At 39.9% G+C, this 22,647-nt stretch overlaps 1 protein-coding gene across 1 annotated transcript in view; it reads left to right on the top strand.

The window, feature by feature from the left end:
* EGF (epidermal growth factor) overlaps positions 1–22,647 on the top strand; it is a 139,922-nt gene that overhangs the window by 51,515 nt on the left and 65,760 nt on the right. The window contains exons 6-9 of the mRNA XM_036764438.1: positions 2,238–2,366; positions 4,150–4,272; positions 16,922–17,044; positions 19,304–19,429. Of these exons, the coding sequence (XP_036620333.1) occupies positions 2,238–2,366; positions 4,150–4,272; positions 16,922–17,044; positions 19,304–19,429 (501 nt within the window). The remainder of the gene's footprint in view (positions 1–2,237; positions 2,367–4,149; positions 4,273–16,921; positions 17,045–19,303; positions 19,430–22,647) is intronic.

Below are 22,647 nucleotides of genomic sequence, written 5' to 3'. Positions count from 1 at the left end.
TGCTACTATTCTTCCAGCCAACCAAACTAGCAACGAAGAGTCAGTCTTGACTTTCCTTCTCCTCATTTCTCCCGCCAAGTCAGTTTTTAAATAGATGGATATATCTCCTTAATATTTCTTGCATCAGTCCCCTTCTCTTTACTCATCTAGGTAACCACCATCTTAGTTTAGGCCCTCATCACCTCTTGCCTGGACTATTGCCGTAGTATTCTAATTGGTCTCCTTGTTGGATTCTAGGTGTTCCTCTCTCAAGTCCTTCTTCCACACAGCTGCCACATTACTGTTCACTAGCCATAGGTCTGACCATATCACTTTCTTGCTCAAAAATCTTCACTGTCTCCATATTGTCTCTATGATAAGTCACAAACTCTTTAGCCTGACACAGCTCTCTGAAATCCAACTCCCACACAACTTTCTGCTATTAGTTCCTATTATTCTCCTTCATACAAGTTATCTGCTTTTTTCCAGCCTGAAATTACTGTATATTTACTTACCTGTGTGCATTCTGTAGTCTTCTAAGGGAATATAAACTACTGAAGGAGGGATTTTTATTTTCATCTTTGTTAAGTGACTTCCGCAGTGCCTTGCATATGGTAAGAGCTTAATAAAAGTTTGTTGAATGAATTGTATTTCCTCATTTATAAAATCAGGAGCTGATAAGATGAACCAATGAGTTCCTTTCTGGTTCTAGATTTCATGATCCTATGTTCTCTGCTGTTGAAGTCTCTTTTTTCCTGGCCCAGGTGTCATCTCCATCATCTCCTCAGCTGTTGTTCTATCCCCCTTCACAAGAACCCTTCAATTTAAAAAATTGTTGTTCAGTCATTTCAGTTGTATCTGACTCTTTGTGACCCCATTTGGGGTTTTCTTGGCAGAGATTCTGGAGTGGTTTGCCATTTCCTTCTCCAGTTGATTTTACAGACGAAGAAATGGAGGCAAACAGAATTAAGTGATTTGCCCAGGGTCACACAGCTAGTGAATGTCTGAGGCAAGATTTGAACTCGTGAACATGAGTCTTCCTGATTCCAAGTCCAATGCCCTATCCACTGGACCACCTGCTTGCCTATTTTTTTTTTCAGTTTACAAGTATTTTATTTTCTTTCCCCCCAACCTCCCCCATCCTGATAGAAAAAAAAACCAAACTAAACCAAACTCCATGAAACATAATTGCTTGATCAAGAAAAACAAATTCCCAAATTGTCCATGTCCAAAAATGTATGTCTCATTCTGCATCTTGAGTCCATCCTCTGGGTCAGGAGGTGGGTAGCAAGCTTCATCATTGGTCTTCTGGAGATGTGGTTGGTCACTGTTTATTAGAGTTCTTAAGTATTTCAAAGCTGTTCTTGTTGTTGCTACAAGAATGTTGTTGTCGTATAAATTGTTCTGCTGGTTTTGTTCACTTCTCTCTGCATCAGCAGCTCATACATGTCTTCCCAAGTTTGCTATCTCCTTTGCCGCTATCAGATTGGCTATATAATATGTATTTTTGTACATATTATTTCATTAGAATGTGTAGTTTTAGACTTGAGGGAGGGTAGGGACCCTCATTTTTCAGCTTTGCATCCCTCCAAATACTAGAACTTTGTTAAATCTGCATTAAATTGAATACAGAATTAGATGTTTATAGTATAGTGAGGATGTTCAGTTCTGTGTCTATCTCTGAATAAAAGCAGATGAGGATAATAAGGGAAGAACTGGTGTGGTGTCTTTGGTAGGGTGACATGGTGGAAAGATTGCTGGACTTGCAGTCAGAGGACAGACCTTTTCTAATCTTTCCTTTTTTACTTACTAATTGTGTGACGATAAACTCCGTAAGCCTCAGTTTTCTCATCTGTAAAATGGTGGTGATTATAATAGCACCTGTATTATAAGGATATTGTGAGGATTAAATTAGATAATGTATGTAAAAAGTGCTTTAGAATCTCAAGATATATAAATGTCTACTATTTCTTTCTTAAAAAAAAAAAAAACAAAAAACGAACAACAACCAGGTGAAATCAGGTACCCAGGGCTCCCTCCCATCCCTCTGAAAGGTGTATTATTTTATACTTTTGGAGAAGCAAATGGACTTTAGAACTCAGGAATCCAGGATATCACAGGGGTGTGCCAATGCTTGCCAAGGCAGTTGTTTCAATTGACGTCAGTGGGAGATTAACCTCTTTAAGGACTATGAAGGAATAAAGCATGAAGTGTGTCAGAACTCATCTCCATCCTAAATAACTATCCTTCTCTTTTAGAGCAGGAATCATGCAACTTCAGGAAAGGTGACTGTAGCAGGATCAGCGTGTGTGGGCAAGACCCCAAGTCCCATCGATGCAAATGTGCTGAAGGTTACACATTAAGCCGAGATGGGAGGTATTGTGAAGGTAATGCACTGAATCTTTATCTGAAACAGGGTAAACCAGTCTGGTTGGATGGGGTTTCCCCTTATTCAGAGATCATCCAAGAACCTCTAACCTGAGACCAATCTAAACCAAATTTAAATTTGGGATTTTAAAAACAGTTACATTTTGTCTCTTCTAATTCCGTAAAGAGTTTAGTGGCGTTGTGGATAGAGATTTGGAATCCAGGAGACCTGAATTCATATCCTACTTCAGATGCTTGCTAGAAATACGATGCCAGGCAAGCCACCTAATCTCTTTAAGCCTCAATTTCCTCATTTGAAAAATGAGAATAAGAGTGGTACCTACCTCAGAGGATGTCATGAATATAAAATCCGATGAAATATTTCTAAAGCATTTTGAAAACTTTAAAGCACCATATACATGTTTGCTATTATTATTTCTATAACCTTGAGACTTGGGGGCCATCTCCAGTTGTACTGATCTACATCTTGCCACTGGATGCAGGTGGCTCTGGAGGATTTAAGTGAGGCTGATGACTTTGCACAGCCCTGCCTCACTTAAATCCAATTCACTTGCGAGTCACGGCATCACCTTCCTGATGGCATGGACCTCTTCAAGAATGAAGGATAGACAACAACAACCTTGAAATTTACATGGGTCATTTTCAAAGTCTAAAAGCACACAGAGGACCTTAGTTCTTGTAGACACTCCCAGGGTCCCTATGTTCCCCCATGGGATTTCTAGAGCCTACTCCAGTTTTGAGGTTCCAGGCTCAAGTTGATAGGTGTTAGAGATGTCATCTTGGAGTTTGTAGGTGGTTTACTGAGGAAGAGAGCCAGCTTAGTGGTTGCGTCTCAAGATGTGTGCTCTCAGAAGATGTCCTAGAACTAAGCTGGGGAGAGACCTCCAAGGGAATCCTAGATAAGATCTCTTAATTCTTGACATAGGACAGGCTGAGATGGGTAAGGAATTAGAAACGCATGAGATCTGGGGTTTCAGACAAAACCTCAGTAAGGTTTGTGGTGATAGTGGCACAGTAAATGTGAGTGGTCATAAGGGGAAGCTTCTAATAATGTCTGCAACACAGTGCCCAGGTTCGTAGGATAGGTGAAAGGGCTGAGTTGGGGACATCCTATTATCTTATGGCAGAGATTCCCAGAGTTTCTCAGTTTATGGAGCCTTTTGCATCTCAGTAACTTTTTCATGGAAACCCTTGACCAAAAGAAATACCTACCAATTCCACTTATTAAGTAGTTGGATCCAAACAACTTAATAAGTATTTGTATCTTAACAACTTAGTAGCTATTTGAAAAATAACCTACATGACTTGAAAGAGAAAATAACATTTAATTTCATTCTTAACCACAGTTACAGACTAATGGGATGTATGTGCTTGTCAGACATTGTACAACTTCTCAAACCTTCGAATCATATAGGACACTGCCAACCTACAGTAACCACTGAAAACCCAGCCTCACCAAAGAGCCATTTCTAGATTTACATTAAACAGTGTGTTGCTTTAGCTTGGTGAAATTTGTCACCTCATTCCAAGGGGGATTCTGAGAACTAAGTTAACATTTGAAAGGAGAGAATGTGATCTAATATGTAATATTTCCATGGTTTTTGGATTATTTCATTTGTTTCATACAGCAGAATCTGTCTTTTCCATGGCAAGTTACTGTGCCTAAATGCAAATTACCAGATTAATTTCATATTAATGATTTATTAACATATTCATAAAAACTATAAATTGATTATAAAGTACAAAATGTGATATTGATTTGATTAAATTTTTTTTGGTCAGATATCAATGAATGTGCATTTTGGAACCATGGGTGTACTCTTGGGTGTGAAAACATCCCTGGATCCTTTTACTGCACATGCCCCAGAGGGTTCATCCTGCTTTCTGATGGGAAAAGATGTCATGGTAAGCTACAGCACTAACTGTTGGTTTTACAGTCTGGTTGTGATTTGTTTCTGAAGACAATTGTGACATCTGTATATAGGTGTGGCTGAAATGACTGACATGGGTGAGACTGACAACTTTTTCCATATTAGTGCATGTTGAGGGCAAATTGTTTTTTGCTTCTTTCTAGGAACTTGACAGTAGCTTACTTTCTTTTCTTGTTTTATATTTAAAGTTGCCTATGCACATCTCCTACCTTCTCTATCAGTGTATAAGTTCCAAAAGTTTAGGGCCTGTGGTTTAATTATTTTAGTGTCTCCCTGAAGGCCTACACATAATGATGTGCTTAATTAACATTTATTGAATAAATGTGATCATTATCCAAAGAGTTATTGTCATTTGCAGTTCTCATTTAGTCCAAAGTTGTTTTCTTTTTTTTCCCCTCAAAATTGATTTCTCGACTAGAATTGGGGTAGTAAAGAGCCCAGACTATATAGCTGCAAACCACACTTAAATGTATTCTTTCTTTTTCTTTTTCATATTTTTATTATTTAATAGTTTTAGTTTTCAATATTGATTTCCACTAGATTTTAAGTTACAAATTTTCTCCCCGTTTCTACCCTCACCCCCCCTCTCCAAGATGGCATATATTCTGATTGTCACTTTCCCTAGTCTGCCCTCCCTTTTGTTACCCCACTCCCCTCCACCCTCTTTCCCCTTACTTTCTTGTAGGGCAAGATAGATTTCTATACCCCATTATTTCTCAGTTGCATGTAAAAAACAACTTTTTTTTGAGCATTTGTTTTTAGAACTTTGAGTTCCAAATTCTCTCCCTTCTTCCTCCCCACCCACACTCCTTGAGAAGGCAAGCAATTCAACATAGGCCACACATATATCATTATGCAAAACACTTCCATAATAGTCATGTTGTGAAAGACTAATTATATTTCCCTCCATCGTATCCTGTCCCCCTTTGTATAATTTTCTCCCTTGACCCTATCCCTTTTCAAAAGTTTTTGCTTTTGACTACCTTCTCCCCGATCTGCCCTCCCTTCTATCATCTCCCCCTCTTATCCCCTTTTCTCTACTTTCCTGTAGGGTAAGGTACCCAATTGAGTGTGTATGTTATTCTCTCCTTAAGTCAAGTCTGTTGAGAGCAAGATTTACTTATTCCCTTTCACCCGCCCCCTCTTCCCTTCCAGTAGAACTGCTTCTTCTTGCCACTTTTATGTGAGATAATTTACTCCATTCTATCTCTCCCTTTCTCCTTCTCCTGATATATTCCTCTCTCACCTTTTGATTTGATTTTATTTTTTTACCTATCATCCCTTTATATTCAACTTACCCTGTGCCCTCTGTCTATATATATGTGTATTCCCTTCAACTACCCTAATACTCAGAAAGATTTCATGAGTTACAAATGTCATCTTTCCATGTAGGAATGTAAACAAAATGGTTCAACTTTTGTAAGTCCCTTATGATTTCTTTTTCCTGTTTACCTTTTCATGCTTCTGTTGATTCCTGCATTTGACAGTCAAATTTTCTATTCAGCTCTGGTCTTTTCATTGAGAAAGCTTGAAAGTCCTCTATTTTATTAAAAACCCATATTTTGCCTTGGAGTATTATACTCAGTTTTGCCAGGTAGGTGATTCTTGGTTTTAATTCTAACTCCTTTGACCTCTGGAATATCATATTTCAAGCCCTTTGATCCCTTAATGTGGAAGCTGTTAGATCTTGTGTTATCCTGATTGTGTTTCCACAGTACTCAAATTGTTTCTTTCTGGCTGCTTGCAGTATTTTCTCCTTGACCTGGGAACTCTGGAATTTGGCTACAATATTCCTAGGAGTTTTCTTTTTGGGATCTTTTTGAGGGGGTGATCTGTGGATTCTTTCAATTTCTATTTTACTCTCTGGCTCTAGAGTATCAGGGCAATTTACCTTGATAATTTCTTGAAAGATGATGTCTAGGCTCTTTTTTTTTCATCATGGCTTTCAGGTAGTCCAGCAATTTTTAAATTATCTCTCTTGGATCTATTTTCCAGGTCAGTGGCTTTTCCAATGAGGTGTTTCACATTGTCTTCCATTTTTTCATTCCCTTGGTTCTGTTTTATAATATCTTGATTTCTCATACAGTCACTAGCTTCCACTTGCTCCAATCTAATTTTTAAGGTGGTATTTTCTTCAGTGGTCTTTTGGACCTCCTTTTCCATTTGGCTAATTCTGCTTTTCAAGGCATTCTTCTCCTCATTGGCTTTTTGGAGTTCTTTTGCCATTTGGGTTAGTCTATTTTTTAAGGTGTTATTTTCTTCAGTATTTTTTGGGTCTCCTTTAGCAAGTCATTGACTTGTTTTTCATGATTTTCTTGCATCACTCCCATTTCTCTTCCAAATTTTCCCTCTACATCTCTTACTTGCTTTTCCAAATCCTTTTTGAGCTCTTCCATGGCCTGAGACCAATTCATATTTTTCCTGGAGGCTTTTGATGTAGGCTCTTTGACTTTGTTGACTTCTTCTGGCTATATGTTTTGATCTTCTTTGTCATCAAAAAAAGATTCTGTAGTCTGAGTCTGAGTCTGAGCCCTTTTGCGCTGCCTGGTCATGTTCCCAGCCAACTACTTGACCCTTGAGCTTTTTATCAGGGTGTGACTGCTTGTAGAGTACAGAGTACTTTGTCAAAAGCTTTAGGGGCCTTGAAATGCTGTTTTCAGAGCTATTTCTACTCCACTGTCATCACACACTCTGCCACACCAGCACTTCTCCTCCCCCAAGAACTGCCAACCAGGACCATGACCCAGATCCAAGCAGGGCAAAGCAAGAGAACCCTGCCTGTGCACCAGCAAAGCATTCCCTGTACTCCTGCTCTGATGTGCCACTTGATTCCTCCCACCATGTGGGCCAGGGACTCCAAAAGCAGCTGACACTGGAGCTCTGGAGGCAGCTACAGGAGCTTCCTGCTGCTGTTGCAACACCACCTCCTCCAGGCCACCTCCACTGCCCCTGGGGCTAGGGCCAGACTGCACACTTCTCTCACCCAGATCCAGAAGGTTTCCCACTAACCTGCTCCATTGTCTTTGGCATTTGTGGGTTGAGAAGTTTGGTAACTGCTATAGCTCAGTGATTCAGAGCCCTAAGGCCTGCTCTACCTGACTCCCAGTCTGGGCTGTCCTAGCATGGCCCATGCTGGGCTGTGATCATCTCCCAGCACAGTGTGATAGACCCATTCCCATGACCATCCAGGCTGTCTTGGGCTGGAGACTTGTTTCCCTCTGTTATTTCGTGGGTTCTGTAGCTTCAGAACTTGTTCAGAGCCATTTTTAGAGGCATTTAGAGGGATTTGGGGGAGAGCTTAAGCAAGTCCCTGTTTTCCAGCCACCATCCTGGCTCTGCCCCCCCCCCCCACTTAAATGTATTCTGACATACGATAGTTCCCTGACTGTTTCTATGGTTGTATAAAAATGATTTCTTTTGGGGGGGGGGTTGGAGTGGGAAAGGTAGGTCAATTGGGGTTAAGTGACTTGCCCAAGGTCACACAGCTAGTAAGTGTGTCAAGTGTCTGAGGCCAGATTTGAACTCAGGTCCTCCTGACTCCAGGGCTGGTGCTCTACTCAACGCGCCACCTAGCTACCCTCCCCTAAAAATGATTTCATAGGACTGGACAAGCACTAAACTTGCCAATACATGTCACCATACCATTGTGGGATAGGGAAGGGATTGGACCCATGATTTAATTGTATAGGGAATTTCTGGATGAGGAAACTTCTTTTTGTAGGTAAATAGATACTCTGTAACTTATGAAGGTCATAGAGTTGCCTTAAGCTGTCAAGGATCAGTCAAAATGTGTCATTTATAGTATTTGAACCCATGGCCATTTCTCTCTCCCCTTGGCCTTTTGTCCCCTTGGGAATGAATGGTAATTTCTTCTCTGTGTAGCAAAATCTGATGTAACAATGGTCAGAGTTCAGTTTTGCCAATGGTGTTAGACATTTTGGGGATGTTCAGTAGATCTAGCCAAGAAAACCCCAAATGGGGTCATGAAGAGTTGGACACAGCTGAAATGATTCAACTACAACAAGTACATTGCCCCATCCTGGGCTCGGTACTGGGGGTTGTTGTTGGTTGTGTTTGCCCTTCATTTTCATGGCATCAGGGAAATGATGACATGACTTCCAGGTGACTTTTATTTCAGTGAGGGAGGGCTGTGCAAGGTCACCAACCTCACTTTTTCCTCCAGAGACATCTGGATCCAGTGACCAGATATTCATCAGGATGACTGGAGATGGCCCAGGATACACTGGGGATGCATAAAATAAAAAAGAAACAGTCCCTGCCCTAGGTTACCTTAATATGATTAAATACTGATTTTTACCTGTTAGAATTTGAAAATAGCCCCATTAAGAGGCTGAAAAGCAGGAATTTTGGTAAGATTTACAAAGTTTTTGCAAATTATAAAAATCCCCTAAAATTCTGTTCAGTCAGGCAAAATTTATATAGATTTCTCCCACACTAATCAATGCCACACCCCAGGCCAGCCTTAGGCAAAGTTGTGAAGTGGGTACTATTAATGCACTAAGGTGTCAACTCCCTAATCCCCTCAGCTAATCCATGCTAATGTGCTAATGGAACAGGTAACAGGCTTTCAAATTACAGTGTCTCTTCTGGGTTCATTGTTTGGCCCCAAGGCTCAGAGTGAGTGTAAATAGCAATTGTTTCTGTTTTGCCAGAAACCCTGAGGGTTTTCCCCTCCCAGATTGATTTTTTTTTTGACTAGGTAAAAGAGGCCATTCTTTGCCTCATTTTTTAACCTAGCCTTAATCACTGAATGGGCATTGTCTCAGTCAAACTGAGACTTGGAAAAGACCTTAACTTAAAAAGGCCAAGGTCTTCCACTGTATCCTGGGCCATCTCCAGTTGTCCTGATCTATATCTTGCTCCTGGACCCAAATGGCTCTGGAGGAGAAAGGGAGTCTTGTGATTTTGCACAGCCCTCCCTCACTTAAATCCAAACCGCTTGCAAGTCATGACATCACCTTCCTGATGCTGACAAACAACAACGCACATACATACACATACATATATACATACACATGTGTGTGTGTGTGTGTGTATACCTCCAACATTTGATGCCTAACCTATTGACACTTGACTCAGAATAAGGATTTCAGGCCAGAAGGGGAAATTTTAGAGAGAACCTTTCTGTTTCCCTCCAATCATGCCATTATGTATCCGTCCCCTATATATATCTGTAGGAATGGCCCTCTTAGCACATTCTGGAAATTGGCTCCATTTACAAAGGTTAATAGAGTCTATGGGCAGCTGGGTGGTGCAGCGGATAGAGCATGGGGCCTGGAGCCAAGAAGACCTGAGTTCAAATGTGTCCTTAGACATTGACTATCTGTCTGACCCTGGGCAAATCACTTAGGCCTATTTGCCTCAATTTCTTCATCTGTGAAATGTGAAATCATCTAGAGAAGGAAATGGCAAACCACTCCAGTATCTGTGCCAAGAAGGCTTCGAATGAGGTCATGAAGAATCAGATAGTACTGAAACAACTGAACAGAAGAGCGTATGATGGATTCTATAAATAAGAGATGATGAAAGGCAGCCAGTCGGTTGTTGTGAGGATCAAATGAGATATTTGAAAAGGCGCTTTACTATATAGATTCCAACTATTGTCATTACTATTTTTAATGTGTGGGCAATGAGAAGTAGATATCAAAAGATCATAGATTTAGAGCTGGAAAGATGTTTGAAGACATCTAGTCTGACTCCATTTTACAGATGAGGAAACTGAGTCAGGTAGGTTAAGTGACTTGCAAGCATTTATGCAGACAGTAAATGAAAGAACTGGGATTGGAACTAAAGTTTTCCTACTCCAAAACCAATATCTCCTTCTTCCTTCAGGTCTACCTTGAACTTTAAAAGATCAGGGAAAAACAGTGTGGAGGTGCCACTATTTCTGGTTGGTCTCTATACATCAGATATTTGAGCCTTCAACACACCGGCTCCCCTTTCTGGTTCTACTACTGTTTACATTTCCATAACCTATACAACTTTGGGGAGGGTAGAGTATGTCCCTTTGGAATGTGTGTACGGGGTGTTCAGGAGGACTAGTACCTCTGGTGGGATGGCTGTCCACTGACATTTGGTGTCCCTCTGGTTCACCCAGCTCTCACCTGTGGCTCCAAGAAGCTGTAGCATGAGCAGTAGCCACATCCTGGTAAAACTGTCTTGGCAGATGGGCTAAACCAGGCTGAGGGTAACTGACAGGTCCCAAACCCATCTACCCCAAGCATGTGAAGACCATCCCCAGCAGAATGGGTGGATGAGAACAATTTATTCCAGGTGGCCATGAAGGTAGTTGAAGCAGGTGTCATGGAGGGAGCACTTAGAGCTTGGTCATATACTGCATCCGGAGACATTTCTAGTTATCTTGACTTTTGTCCTGCCACTGGATTTTGATGACCCAGGAAGAGAGAGAGTGAGGCCATGACTTTGTGCAAACCTTCCTCACCTTAGTCCAATTCTCCTATTCAAAAATGAAAGACAAACAGGAACAATTAGCTAGGTTTTAAGTCTTTAATGAGTGACCCTCAAAGCCTACTATGCATGAAATGGGAAATAAATCAGTTCAGACTGAATTTTTCTTGGGCCAAATACACATCCGCTTTCATAGTCTATTCCCTAAAAATGCCGGATCTCCCCTTGGACATTCCACATGGTTTTACTTCCAGGATAGATTTTCTGAGAATGCAGCAGCCTTAGCTGGATTAAAGGCATGTGGTATTTTTGCTCCATAATGAATCTCGTCAGCAGACAGAGAAGACCAAGAGGCACATGCCCTGAACCACAAAGTCCACTAATGGGCTGAGTGGAAATATTTGCCTAATGCAGATTTACTAATAATGCCTCTTACTCTAATAATGGTTTTCTGTCTAGTTCCCTTCCTGGAGAAATGCCATCCCATTAATTCTAAGAGAAAGCATTGGATTCATAGCAAAAATTGCCAAACTAGAGTGAACATTTTGAATTGAAAAGTCAGCTTCTGAAAGAGCTCCATTTTCACTTTTAGTAGCAGACTTTTAGTGAGTGTGTGTTCAGAGAGAAGATACAGCCTATCAGCCCATCAAGATTACCTGTAATCGTGATTTTAGGGCCTTTGGTATGTAACTGAGGTTAGGAGTTTTGTGGTTAGGATTTTGACTCCCGTAAAGAATTGTAACCTGATCTATCAAAGTGTGTGGGTCATTTGAGATAGAGAAACAGTACTAATGGTTTTGACCTTGGTGTTTGGTTTGAAGAAGCATCGCATCGTAGACTGCCAAATTGTTGGAAATTGACCTACTAAGATCATAGCTCTTGGTTTGGTAAGGACGGGTAAGCTCATCCAACTTCAAAGTGACTTGATAATGTGAGCTCTCAAATATTCAGTGAAATATGAAAAATATGAAATATATGAAAAAATAAGAATATGAAATATATTAAAAATATGAAAAATTTCCTAAATATTTATAAGATTACAGATTTAGTATTGGAAAAAAGTAGAAATGATTTCTACTCATTTTACAAATGAATAAACTTAGGTCAGGAGAAGTTAAGCTGCTTGCCCAGGGTCACACAAATCAAGAAAAGACAAGTAAATATTTGAACCCAAGTCCTTTGCCTCCAGGGCCAGCCTTCTTTAGTGGTTTGCTCAATCTCTTTCTAATTCCATTAGGACTAGGACCCTTATGGGCAGCTAGGTGGTACAGTGGATAGAGCACTGGGCTGGGAATCAGGAAGACTCATTCTCTCTCTCTCTCTCTCTCTCTCTTTCTCTCTCGCATACACACATACACACACGCACACATATACACACACACACACGCATATACACACATATATACATACACACATATGTATATATATGTATATGATATTAAGTCATTGTAGTACAGTGAGGGAACCTGAGTTCAAATCCAGTTTCTGTTACTTCCTGCCAGTGGGGCCTTGGGCACCAGGTCACTTATTCTCTTTGAGAAACTTACTCTGTTTCTTCATCTGAAAAAATGAAACATTTGGGTAGGAAGATAGCCAAGGTCCCTTCCAGCTCTAAATCTGTATACTTATTTTTTCCCTGATAGAATGTTAGCTCCTTGAGGGCAGGGACTGTTTTATTTTTGTTTTTTGTATCATCAGAGCTTATGACTGTACATTGCACATAGTAGGTGCTTAATAAGAAATACTTGAGGGAGAGCTAGGTGATGCAGTAAACAGAGCACTTGCCCTGGAGTCAGGAGGACCTGAGCTTCAATCTGGCCTCAGACATTTACTAGCTGTGTGACCCTGGGCAAGTCACTTAACTCTGATTGCCTTTAAAAAAAAGAAAGAAAAGAAAAGAAAAATAAGAAGAAATGCTTGCTGTTTGATCCTGTGAATATTTAGGAGGTGGACTGCATATATAGCAGTGACTCTTTGAATATCAATAATAACTGAAATTTATATAGCTGCTTTAGGGTTTGTGAAGTGTTTGACATAGTTGATTTCATTTGATCCTCATAATAACCCCGTGGAGTAGGTGTAATTATTATCTCTGTGTTAGAGATGAGGAAACTGAAACTCAGAAACTTGTTCATGGTTACATGGTATTTGAAGGAGGATTTGAACCCAGTCTTTCTTGCACTCTAGAGGAGTCTAGTTGAGTAAATCTTATAGAGGCACAGAGAAACGGTGTATTTGGAGTCAGAGGACCTGGGTTCAAGTCCCAGCTCTGTCATTTAGTACCCGTGTGACCCCGGTCAAGGCACAATGTGGACTCTCTCACAGCCTGAGTTACCTCATCTATAGAATTAGGGGGTCAGGGTTGGACTAGATGGCTTCCGACTTCTCTTCCTGTTCTAGAGCACTCTATCCACCGCATCACATACCATAAAAACAGCATGAGAGATTTTATCAAATGCTCTAATAAAATCTGGGTAAACTCTAATTTTGATATTCCTTGATATTCCAGTTTATGAGCCCTAGTACAGAAGGTCATAAGGTCAAGCCAAACCTTTTCCCTTTGGCAGAAAAAAAAAACAGAATCAAAGTCAGAATTAAGCATTTCTATCTTGTCTATTTTTGTCTATATTTTGTCTGTTATCTTTCTTCTATCCACTTCATCAGTAGTCTTATTCCTTCTTTCATTTCATTTCTTTTCCCCCTACTGTTCGATGTTCTTGTGACTTGGTATAGCCCACCCAGCTCATTGCCATTTGAGTCATCCCTTATGTCTGGGCTCAGTCAGATTAAAAAAATATTTTTCCTGCAATTACATGTAAGGACGATTTTTAATATTCATTTTTACAAAATGTTGAGTTCCAAATTTTTTCTCTCCTTCCTTCCCCTCCCCTTTCCCTAAGACAGCAAGCAATTTGATATGGGTTATACATGTGCAATCATGCAAAAATATGTTTCAGTATTAGTCATATTGAGAAAGAAGAAACAGACCAAAAGAAAAAGGCCACAAAAAAGTGAAAATAGTGTGCTTCGATCTGCATTCAGACTTCATCAGTTCTTTCTATGGATGTGAATAGCAGTTTTTTTTTCCTCAGGAGACCTTTGGAATTGTCTTGGATCATCGTATTGCTGGGAAGAGCTAAGTCATTCATAGTTGATCATTGTAAAATGTGGCTGTTCCTGTGTACAATGTTCTGGTGGTTTTGCTCACTTCACTCAGCATCAGTTCATATAAATCTTTCCAGGTTTTTCTGAAACCCGCCTGCTCATCATTTCTTATAGCGCAATAGTATTCCATTACGTTCATGCGCCACAACTTGTTCAGTCATTCCCCAGTTGATGGACATCCCCTCAATTTCCAATTCTTTGCCACCACAAAGAGAGTTACCGGAAATATTTTTGTACAAGTAGGTTCTTTTCCTTTTTTTTTTTTGGTCTCTTTGCGATACAGACCTAGTAGTGGTATTGCTGGATCAGAGAGTATGCAGTTTGTTTGCTCTTCTGGTTAATTAGTGTTGGTTCAGTATTGAGCGATATCACAGAGGTCCAGTTCTGGAGCTTTCTAGTTGGTAGCAAAGAGGATGAAAATCACATATTTATCAGATCATGCTATGTAACCAGGTGGCACAGTGGATAGAGCACCACACCTGGAGTCAGGAAAACTTGAGTTCAGTTCTTACTGACTATCAGCAAGTTATTTGACTTCCGTCTGCTTTATTTTCCTTTATTGAAAAGCCCAAACAATAAACAAGAAAAATAATAGCAACTTCCTCGTAAGGTTGTTGTAAGGATCAAATGAGATAGTATTTGTAAAGAACTTAGCACAATGCCTTGGCACATAGTTGGTGCTTAATAAATGCTTCTTTTCTTTCCTTCCCTTTGCAGTCAGATAAGCAACCCATAGTCCATCACCATGTGCACCTTCAACAAAACTAGATAGTAAATAGAAGGAGGAAGGTCGTAGAATCATCAATCAATTAATTAATTAATTTATTGGTTTTTGACAGGGCATTGGGGTTAAGTGACTCACCCAAGGTCATGCAGCTAGTACATGTGTCAAGTGTCTGAGGCAGGATTTGAACTCAGGTCCTCCTGACTCCAGGGCTGGTACGCTACTCACTGTGCCACCTAGCTGCCCCGAAGGTGGCAGATTTAGATCTGCCATGGCCTTAATAGTCACCCAATCTAATACCTCTCATTTTACAGATGTAAGAAATTGAGTCCCAGTAAGTTAAGTGATTCACAAAAGGTTTATAGTCATTTATAGAATGGAAATTTGAACCCAAATCCTCTGACTTCAATTCCAGCTCCATTTTCACTCCACCATGCTGGACTTGATTATATGAGGATTGGGCATGCTTTGTTGTTGCGCATCTCTTTGACAGCAATACTCTTCCCAGGGATGCCATGCAATTGTGACTTATGGGACACCATGATCTCAGAAGAGTTAAAATTACAAATAACCCAAAGGAAAGACACAAAGGCATAAGTAGGCTTCAGCATGTTACCAGTGATGACTTGCATTCAGTAAATGGAGTACAGGAAGACACTGAGGATATGTATGGCCAGGAAAGGAAGTGCCTAGTCATGATGGACAATATGGTGGGCAACCAGAGTGGTACCCTGGTGCCCTTCAGATAAAAGGAAAAGAAAGCAAACAAGATACTAGATGGGCAACTCAAGTGGGTACACTGGTACTTGAGATAAAGGAGGGGAAAAAGCCAACAAAAACCAAGAGGAAGCCCTCCAGTGTTCTGGGTAGATGTTCTATGGAGGATTTATGGCACAATGTGGACAAGAATTACCTAGGAAAAGAACAGGGATTGTGACCCATACACCAATAGAGTTATGGTTCATTTAAAGTTTCCAAGTAAAAGCATCCAGTTGATAAAGTGCTAGATTATACATTGGTCATGAATCTATGATTTCATCCAAATAGGCAACTCTTGACAGCTCCTTCCACAAATGCAGCATAATAACTCATCTTTAACTTTTAACCTTATTGGAGTATAGTAGAAAACTGGGGTTCTGAACTCAGAGGATCTGGTTTGGAGTTCAACTTCTGCCATGGGTAGTTATGCTCATGCGACCTTGGGCAAGTGTTTGAGCCTCATCGTATACAAATTAAGGTTATTAGATTAGATGACCTCTGAGGTTCCTTTTAGCTCTAAATCTATCATCATATGAATTAATTAGGCTTGGAGAAAAATCTTGTCAAAAATTACGATGTTATGTTTATGCGGTCTGATAGTTCAAAAGAGATTTGACACCTTAGAAAAAATAAGCCTTGGCTAAATAGTAAAATTGCTTTGGTCTAGAAAGAATTCTGGAGGTGGGAGGGGCAAACCAGGAGTAGAATCAAGAAAGGAATGGAAAGTTGTGGAGTGAAAGACAGGGAGGTGAAGCAGATTTCCTTCAGGAATCAAGTGTCCCATTCTTGGGCAAAATGCAACCAAAGGAACTATGGAGGAGATGATGTCGCTATGTGGAGGGAGAGTAGTTCAGGGAAAAACATGTGAAGGGCCTGGTATCATTAAGAAGTCTCTGTCATTTCAGAAATCAGTGGCTTTTATTGGTGAGGTTTGTGCCTCCTAGTGAGCAATAATACCTAAAATATTAATTGCCCTCTACTGCAAGAATAAAACCACTGTGGTTTTGAGAAGACCCAGAAGAGCATGCCTAGCAGATTCAACCCATTTCGGTGTTGGCAAATACCATAGTAAGCTAATGTTATTAAAGCAATATTTGACAAAAGAATAATTTAGAGCAGGACTGTCCAAAATGCGGCTGCAGGCCACATGCAGCCTGCAGTTCAATTTATGCGGCCCACCTACGAACATAGAAATTTACATAAATGCTTTGGTAAAGGAAGCTGAGCTGCCACAGAGCTCTCAGTAAAATGGCAAATCAAAATATATTGTCTATTGTTTCAATATAAACCCAAGGTTGGACAGCCCTGATTTAGAGGAAACCAAAAGAATAGGTTCATAGTTCCAAAAGTTCTTCCTTACTATATTTAAATATAAACACTCCCTTTATTTTTATACCTACCCTGACTGTAGAAGTTCTAAATATCAAATCTTTATTTAACTTAACCTTTTCAGAAGAGTGCTTGTGGTTCACTAGAAATTCATTTTAAATAAATAGCAGTAAACTTGGTTGAACGCTAACTAGAGTCTTATCCTCCAAACAACTAGAATTAATTTCCTGTGGAAGCAATAGCACTGGATGCAGCCATGGTTGTGTCATGACATCGGATGGTCCTGTGTGTTTCTGTCCTGAAGGGTCAGTGCTCAAGGAAGATGGAAAAACATGCAGTGGTAAGTATTGTTCAACTTCATTGGATTTAAGACATTGGTTCTCTTGTCCCCAAACTATAGCTAAAAGCATATTGGGATGAAGGGTTGCTAAATGGTGGATCCTTTTTTTTTTTCTTTGGAGGCAATTGGGGTTAAGTGACTTGCCCACGTCACATCACTAGTAACAAGTGGTGGATCTTAGTAATTTAATTTATGCAATATGTAAATCCCTCTTGACTTCTACCTTCAGTCTTCTCCCCCACTTTTTTAGCTTAGTCTGCATAGAGGCTAACATTGATGGAGGACTGGACATGACTCAGAACAGAGAAGAGCCTTAATTCTGGTTAAACTATATTTGAGTCTCCATCATCTTTCATTGACAAGAGGAAACTGAGAAAGATAAGATGCAAAATTCATGGAGACAAAAGAGTAAGGCTCATTGGCAAAGGAAAAGTCATAAGATCATGGATTTTTTTTTCATTTTTAAATGCAATTTATTTATTTAACATATTTAGTTTTCAGCATTGATTTTCACAACAGTTTGAATTACAAATTTTCTCCCCATTTCTACCCTCCCCCCCACTCCAAGATGGCATATATTCTGGTTGCCCTGTTCCCCAGTCAGCCCTCCCCTCTATCACCCCCCTCCCCTCTCATCCCCTTTTCCCTTCCTTTCTTGTAGGGCAAGATAAATTTCTACACCCCATTGCCTGTGTATCTTATTTTTTAGTTGCATATAAAAACTATTTTTGTTTTTGAACATCTGATTTAAAGCTGGACAGGACCACTAAGTCTAACTCCCTCATTTTACAGATGAGCAGATGGGTTAAGTGGTTGCCCAAAGTATCACAACTAATAAGAATTTGAAGTGGGGTAGCACAGTGGATAGACCTGGGGTCAGGAAGACCTGAGTTCAAATCCAGCCTCAGATACTTACTAGCTGGGCAAGTCACTTAACCTCTACCTGCCTCCATTTTCTTATCTGTAAAATGGGAATAGTAATGTGGCACACACATCCCAGGGTTGGTATGAGAATAAAATGAGATAAGTTTTGTAATGCAGTTTGCAAACTTTAAAGCGCTGTATAGATGTAAGCTAGCATATAGGAATCTCCCTGAAATAAAAAAAAATGAAGCTTGCATTCTAGCCTGCTGCCAGTGAATCTGCTTTCCAGTGGCTTAGAGGGACAGAAAAGAATGAGCCATTTGGAGGTGAAGACTTCAATTCCACCTGCCAAAAGTGTTTCAAGGAAGTCAAGTCAACTAGCATTGCTTAAATCCTTTTTGGGTGCCATGCCTTCAAAGGTTCACAATCTAATGGAGGAAAAAATGTACAAGCAAAGTACATATAGGATCAGCTTGAAGATAATTGCAGAGGGATGGTAACCAGTATTAATGGGGACTAGTAAACGTCTTACAAAATTTGAGATTTTTGATTGAACTTATTGAATTGTAAGTTCTTCCATTAGATTGTAAACTCTCTGAGGGCAGGCACTATCTTTTGCCTTTTTTTTTTTTGTATCCCTAGCCCTTAGCATAGTGCTTGGCTTATAGTAGGTGTTTAATAAATGTTCATTGATTGATTGAATCCTGCATGGTCCGGGTTAATGGGCACAGCTCAGGTGAGAAAGTATTTTTAAAAATTTATTTATTTATTTTTAGTTTTCAACATTCACTTTTATAAGATTGAGTTCTAAATTTTCCCCCTTCTCTTCCTTCCCTGCCTCCCCAAGATGGCATGCAATCTGATATAGGTTATACATGTACAATCACATTAAACATATTTCCACATTAGTCATGTTGTAAAAGAAGAATCAGAACAAAAGGGAAAAACCATGAGAGAAAAAACAAAAAAAAATAGAGAAAATAGTATGCTTTAATCTGCATTCAGACTCCATAGTTCTTTCTCTGGATGTGGATAGTATTTTCCATCATGAGTCTCTTGGAATTGTCTTAGAACATTGCATTACTCAGAAGAGCTAAGTCTGACCAAGTTACTCATCCCACAATGTGGTTCTTACTGTGTACAATGATCTTCTGGTTCTGCTATCTTCATTCAGCATCAGTTCATGTAAGTCTTTCCAGGTTTTTCTGAAATATGCCTGCTCATCATTTCTTATGGAAAATAGTATTCCATTACATTCACATACCACAACTTGTGGTGATAAACTATTTTAAAAAAAGATATGGCCATTAAATTCTATCTTTAGCATTTTATGAATGAATGACTTTGACTTTTTTGAATACCTTAGAATTCTGAATGAAATTGCTCTTTTTAAAGGTTGTTCATCACTAGACAATGGTGGGTGTAGCCAGATTTGCACCCCTCTGAGCCCAGTGTCTTGGGAATGTGGTTGCTTTCCTGGATATGAGCTGCAGTTGGATCGAAAGAGCTGCAAAGCTACAGGTTAGTATCATTGAGTATGAAAAATGAACTTGTATGGAGGGATGACAGTGTTATTGATTTCAATTTCTTGACGTCTTTCCCAACAATTACCTTTTCTGTCCTTGGTGCATGCCTGGCACATAGTAGGCACTTAATAAATGTTTATTAACTGACTGATTGACTGTACTCATACTACAACCACTATAGTCCAGGCTCTCATCACTGCTTTCAGCTGTACTTTTGCAACAGCCTTCTAATTGGCTTCCCTGCCTCCAGTCTGTCCTTTCTCTAATCCATTCTCCACACAACTGCCAAATTATTTCTGGAGCTCATGTCAGACCGTATCATTTATTAACTCAAGAAGCTTCAGTAGTTACCCATTGCCTTTAGAATAAACTATGAACTCTTTTACTTGGCATATGAAATTCTTCCTTTCATCCCCTCTCCTAGTTCTCTATGCTGATCGTATTTTGCTCCTCCAATGCACTCCGTGCTCCAGCCAAATTGTCCTACTTCCTATTTATTCCTCCCAAGATATCATCCTCTCTTTGGCCTCTGGGTCTTTGCACAGGCTATCTGCCATGCTTGGCGGGGCAGGGTTCCCCTTCCTTATCTCTGACTCTTGGAATCCCCAGCTCTCTGAAGTTTCAGCTTAAGAATCTTCAAGAAGGATTACTCCTGCATTTATTAGTCCCTGCACAAACACTTCTAGATGCCACTTGTAAGTAAGCTCTTAACAATAAATGCTTGTTGATTGAGAAAAATATTTCAAATGTTATTTTAGAAATTGTAGACTGTTTTTGATTTTACCTTTCATTCGCCATTACCCACACAAGTTGGTAATTGGTAATAGACTTTTTCTTAATGGTCTCTCCAAAGCCACGTAAACGTGTAGCATATTTGCCAGGTAACTCGACTCATCAGGCAGCAGTTTAATATGACCTGAGGTGTCGTATAGAAGTAAGTGCTCCTGAGGTTCTGGGCCTGTCAGTGTCTATGTTAAAGCAGGCTCTATACAATGGGGATATCGTGAACAACTTCTCCTTGTTGGTATATAAAGCCTTATAGCACCTAGTACTGTTCTGCACACTACTTAATAACTATTTGTGGATTGATTCCTTTTGCTTTAAACACTCCAGGGAAAGCTATAATCCTAAGACTCTGACAATTCCTCTTCTGTCCATATTGAAATGCTTTGTTTCATTGATACTTTTTCCTCCAAAATAAGGAAAGAAAACACAAGTATGAAGTGCCTCCTGTGTGCCAGGCACCGTGCTAGATGCTTTACAAATATTATGATGATGATAATGATACTAATAATAGCTAACTAAACGTTAGCTCCTCCTATGGCGCTCCTTCTGTGCCAGGCACATTTACCATTATTATTTCACTCGATCCTCACAACAACCCTGGAAGGTAGGTGGCATTATTACGCCCATTTTAGAGATAGAGAGGGCAGCTACGTGGTGCAGTGGATAGACGACAGAGCCCGGGGTCAGGAAGACTAATCTTTCTGAGTTCAAATCTGGCCTCAGACAGTTAACCTATTTGCCTCAGTTTCCTCATCTGTAGAATGAGCTGGAGAAGGAAACGGCAAACACTTTGGTATCTCTGCCAAGAAAACCCCAAATGGAGTCACAAAGAGTCAGACACAATAGAAGTGACTGAGCAACAGAAGAGAGAGGGAAACTGAGGCAAACTGCCGTTAACTGACTTGCCCAGGGTTACACAGTTGGTAAGTGTCTGAGGCCAGATTTGGACGTAGGTCCTCCTGGCTCCATGCCCAGTGCATCACCCAACTTCCCCTGTGGCAGCTCTTCTTTCAATATTCCTGACAACCTTAGACATGTAGCAAATGGTTTTTATATTTACCGATGCTTTATCAATAATATAATCTAGGAGGATGTGATGGTTCGGCAGGGTTTGCCTTTTTCATCCCTTGCAGGGGTCTAGCGGCCCAGCATCCCAGTCAATGAGAAATGGAAAATAATTGTATAGCTTTTTTTTTATTTTTATTTTTTTTAATTGTATAGCTTTTTGTGATTGAATATTCCTGTCTCCCTGACCAGGAATGTCTAGGCCAGGGGGGCTTATATTCATGTATTCTAATCTATATAAATGTAGGTAACAGATTTCAAGAGAAAGCCACATTATGCGATAGAAAGAGCTTTGGCTGTAAGACAGAGAGCCTAAGTCTGAGTCCTAACTTTGCTCTCGACTACGTGAGTGACTGTAGGCACGTTAACCACTTTGTGCTTTATTTTCTTCATTTGATAAAAAAGAGAGGAACAGGGATTGGACTAGATGAACCCCCCTTTTTCTATTCCCCATGATCCTAAGTGGGATTGTGACATGCTTCCTAATAACACTGGGCAGCATGGCTGTCTTGATGATGTGTGGCTGATGGGGGACGTGGCAGGCGAAATTCAGAAATGGCTCAAGATTGTGTTTGGTGCCTCCTACTCCTTGTGGGGTTGGGGGTGGGGAGAATGTCTTTTCCCTCCCCTTTAGGGCCACTTCCTCCTCTCACTTATTCTCCTTTATTAAGTCCCAGTCAATTGTCCATCACAGGAGTACTGGAGGTGGGAGCGTGGCTTACCCAGGAAATGAAAGAGAAGATTCCTTTTCAGGCAGGGGTTCAACTGGATGACTTTCGAAGCTCCTTCCAGCTCTGATATTCAGCCATCCCACCACTCATTTCAACTCATTCACTTTGCAGTATTAGTGATTTAGTGTGTGTTCCCCCTTCAGGAGTAGGTTCATCTTAGGGATAACTAGGGGGTCCTGAAGATGGTGTGCTGGACCTGGAGCCAGGAAGATTAGATCTGGCTCCAGGTGCTTACGAGCTATTTGGCCCTGGATAAGTCACTTAACCTCTGCCTCAGTTTCCTCATCTGTAAAGTTGGGATAATAGCACCATGTTATTATTAATAATAATGACTATATTGTCAATCAATATTAATATGATTATTATATAATATATTTATATATTATATTATATATTATATTACTATTAATATATTATATATTACTGTATATTATCATATATACTAGTATTATATAATACTATATATTATATAACTATATGATAGATAATATATAATATAATAAAAATAAACAATACGATTATATATTATATATTATTATGTACTAATATTATTATTATATACTACTACTAATAATAGTGCTCCCTCCCAGAGTTGTTGTGAAGATCAATGAGATAATATTTGTGAAGTGCC

Source organism: Trichosurus vulpecula, chromosome 6 (genome assembly GCF_011100635.1).
Source record: "Trichosurus vulpecula isolate mTriVul1 chromosome 6, mTriVul1.pri, whole genome shotgun sequence".
Classification (NCBI taxonomy): domain Eukaryota; kingdom Metazoa; phylum Chordata; class Mammalia; order Diprotodontia; family Phalangeridae; genus Trichosurus; species Trichosurus vulpecula.
The sequence above is the reverse complement of the archived record's forward strand: the minus strand, read 5'-3'. Positions and strand labels throughout refer to the sequence as shown.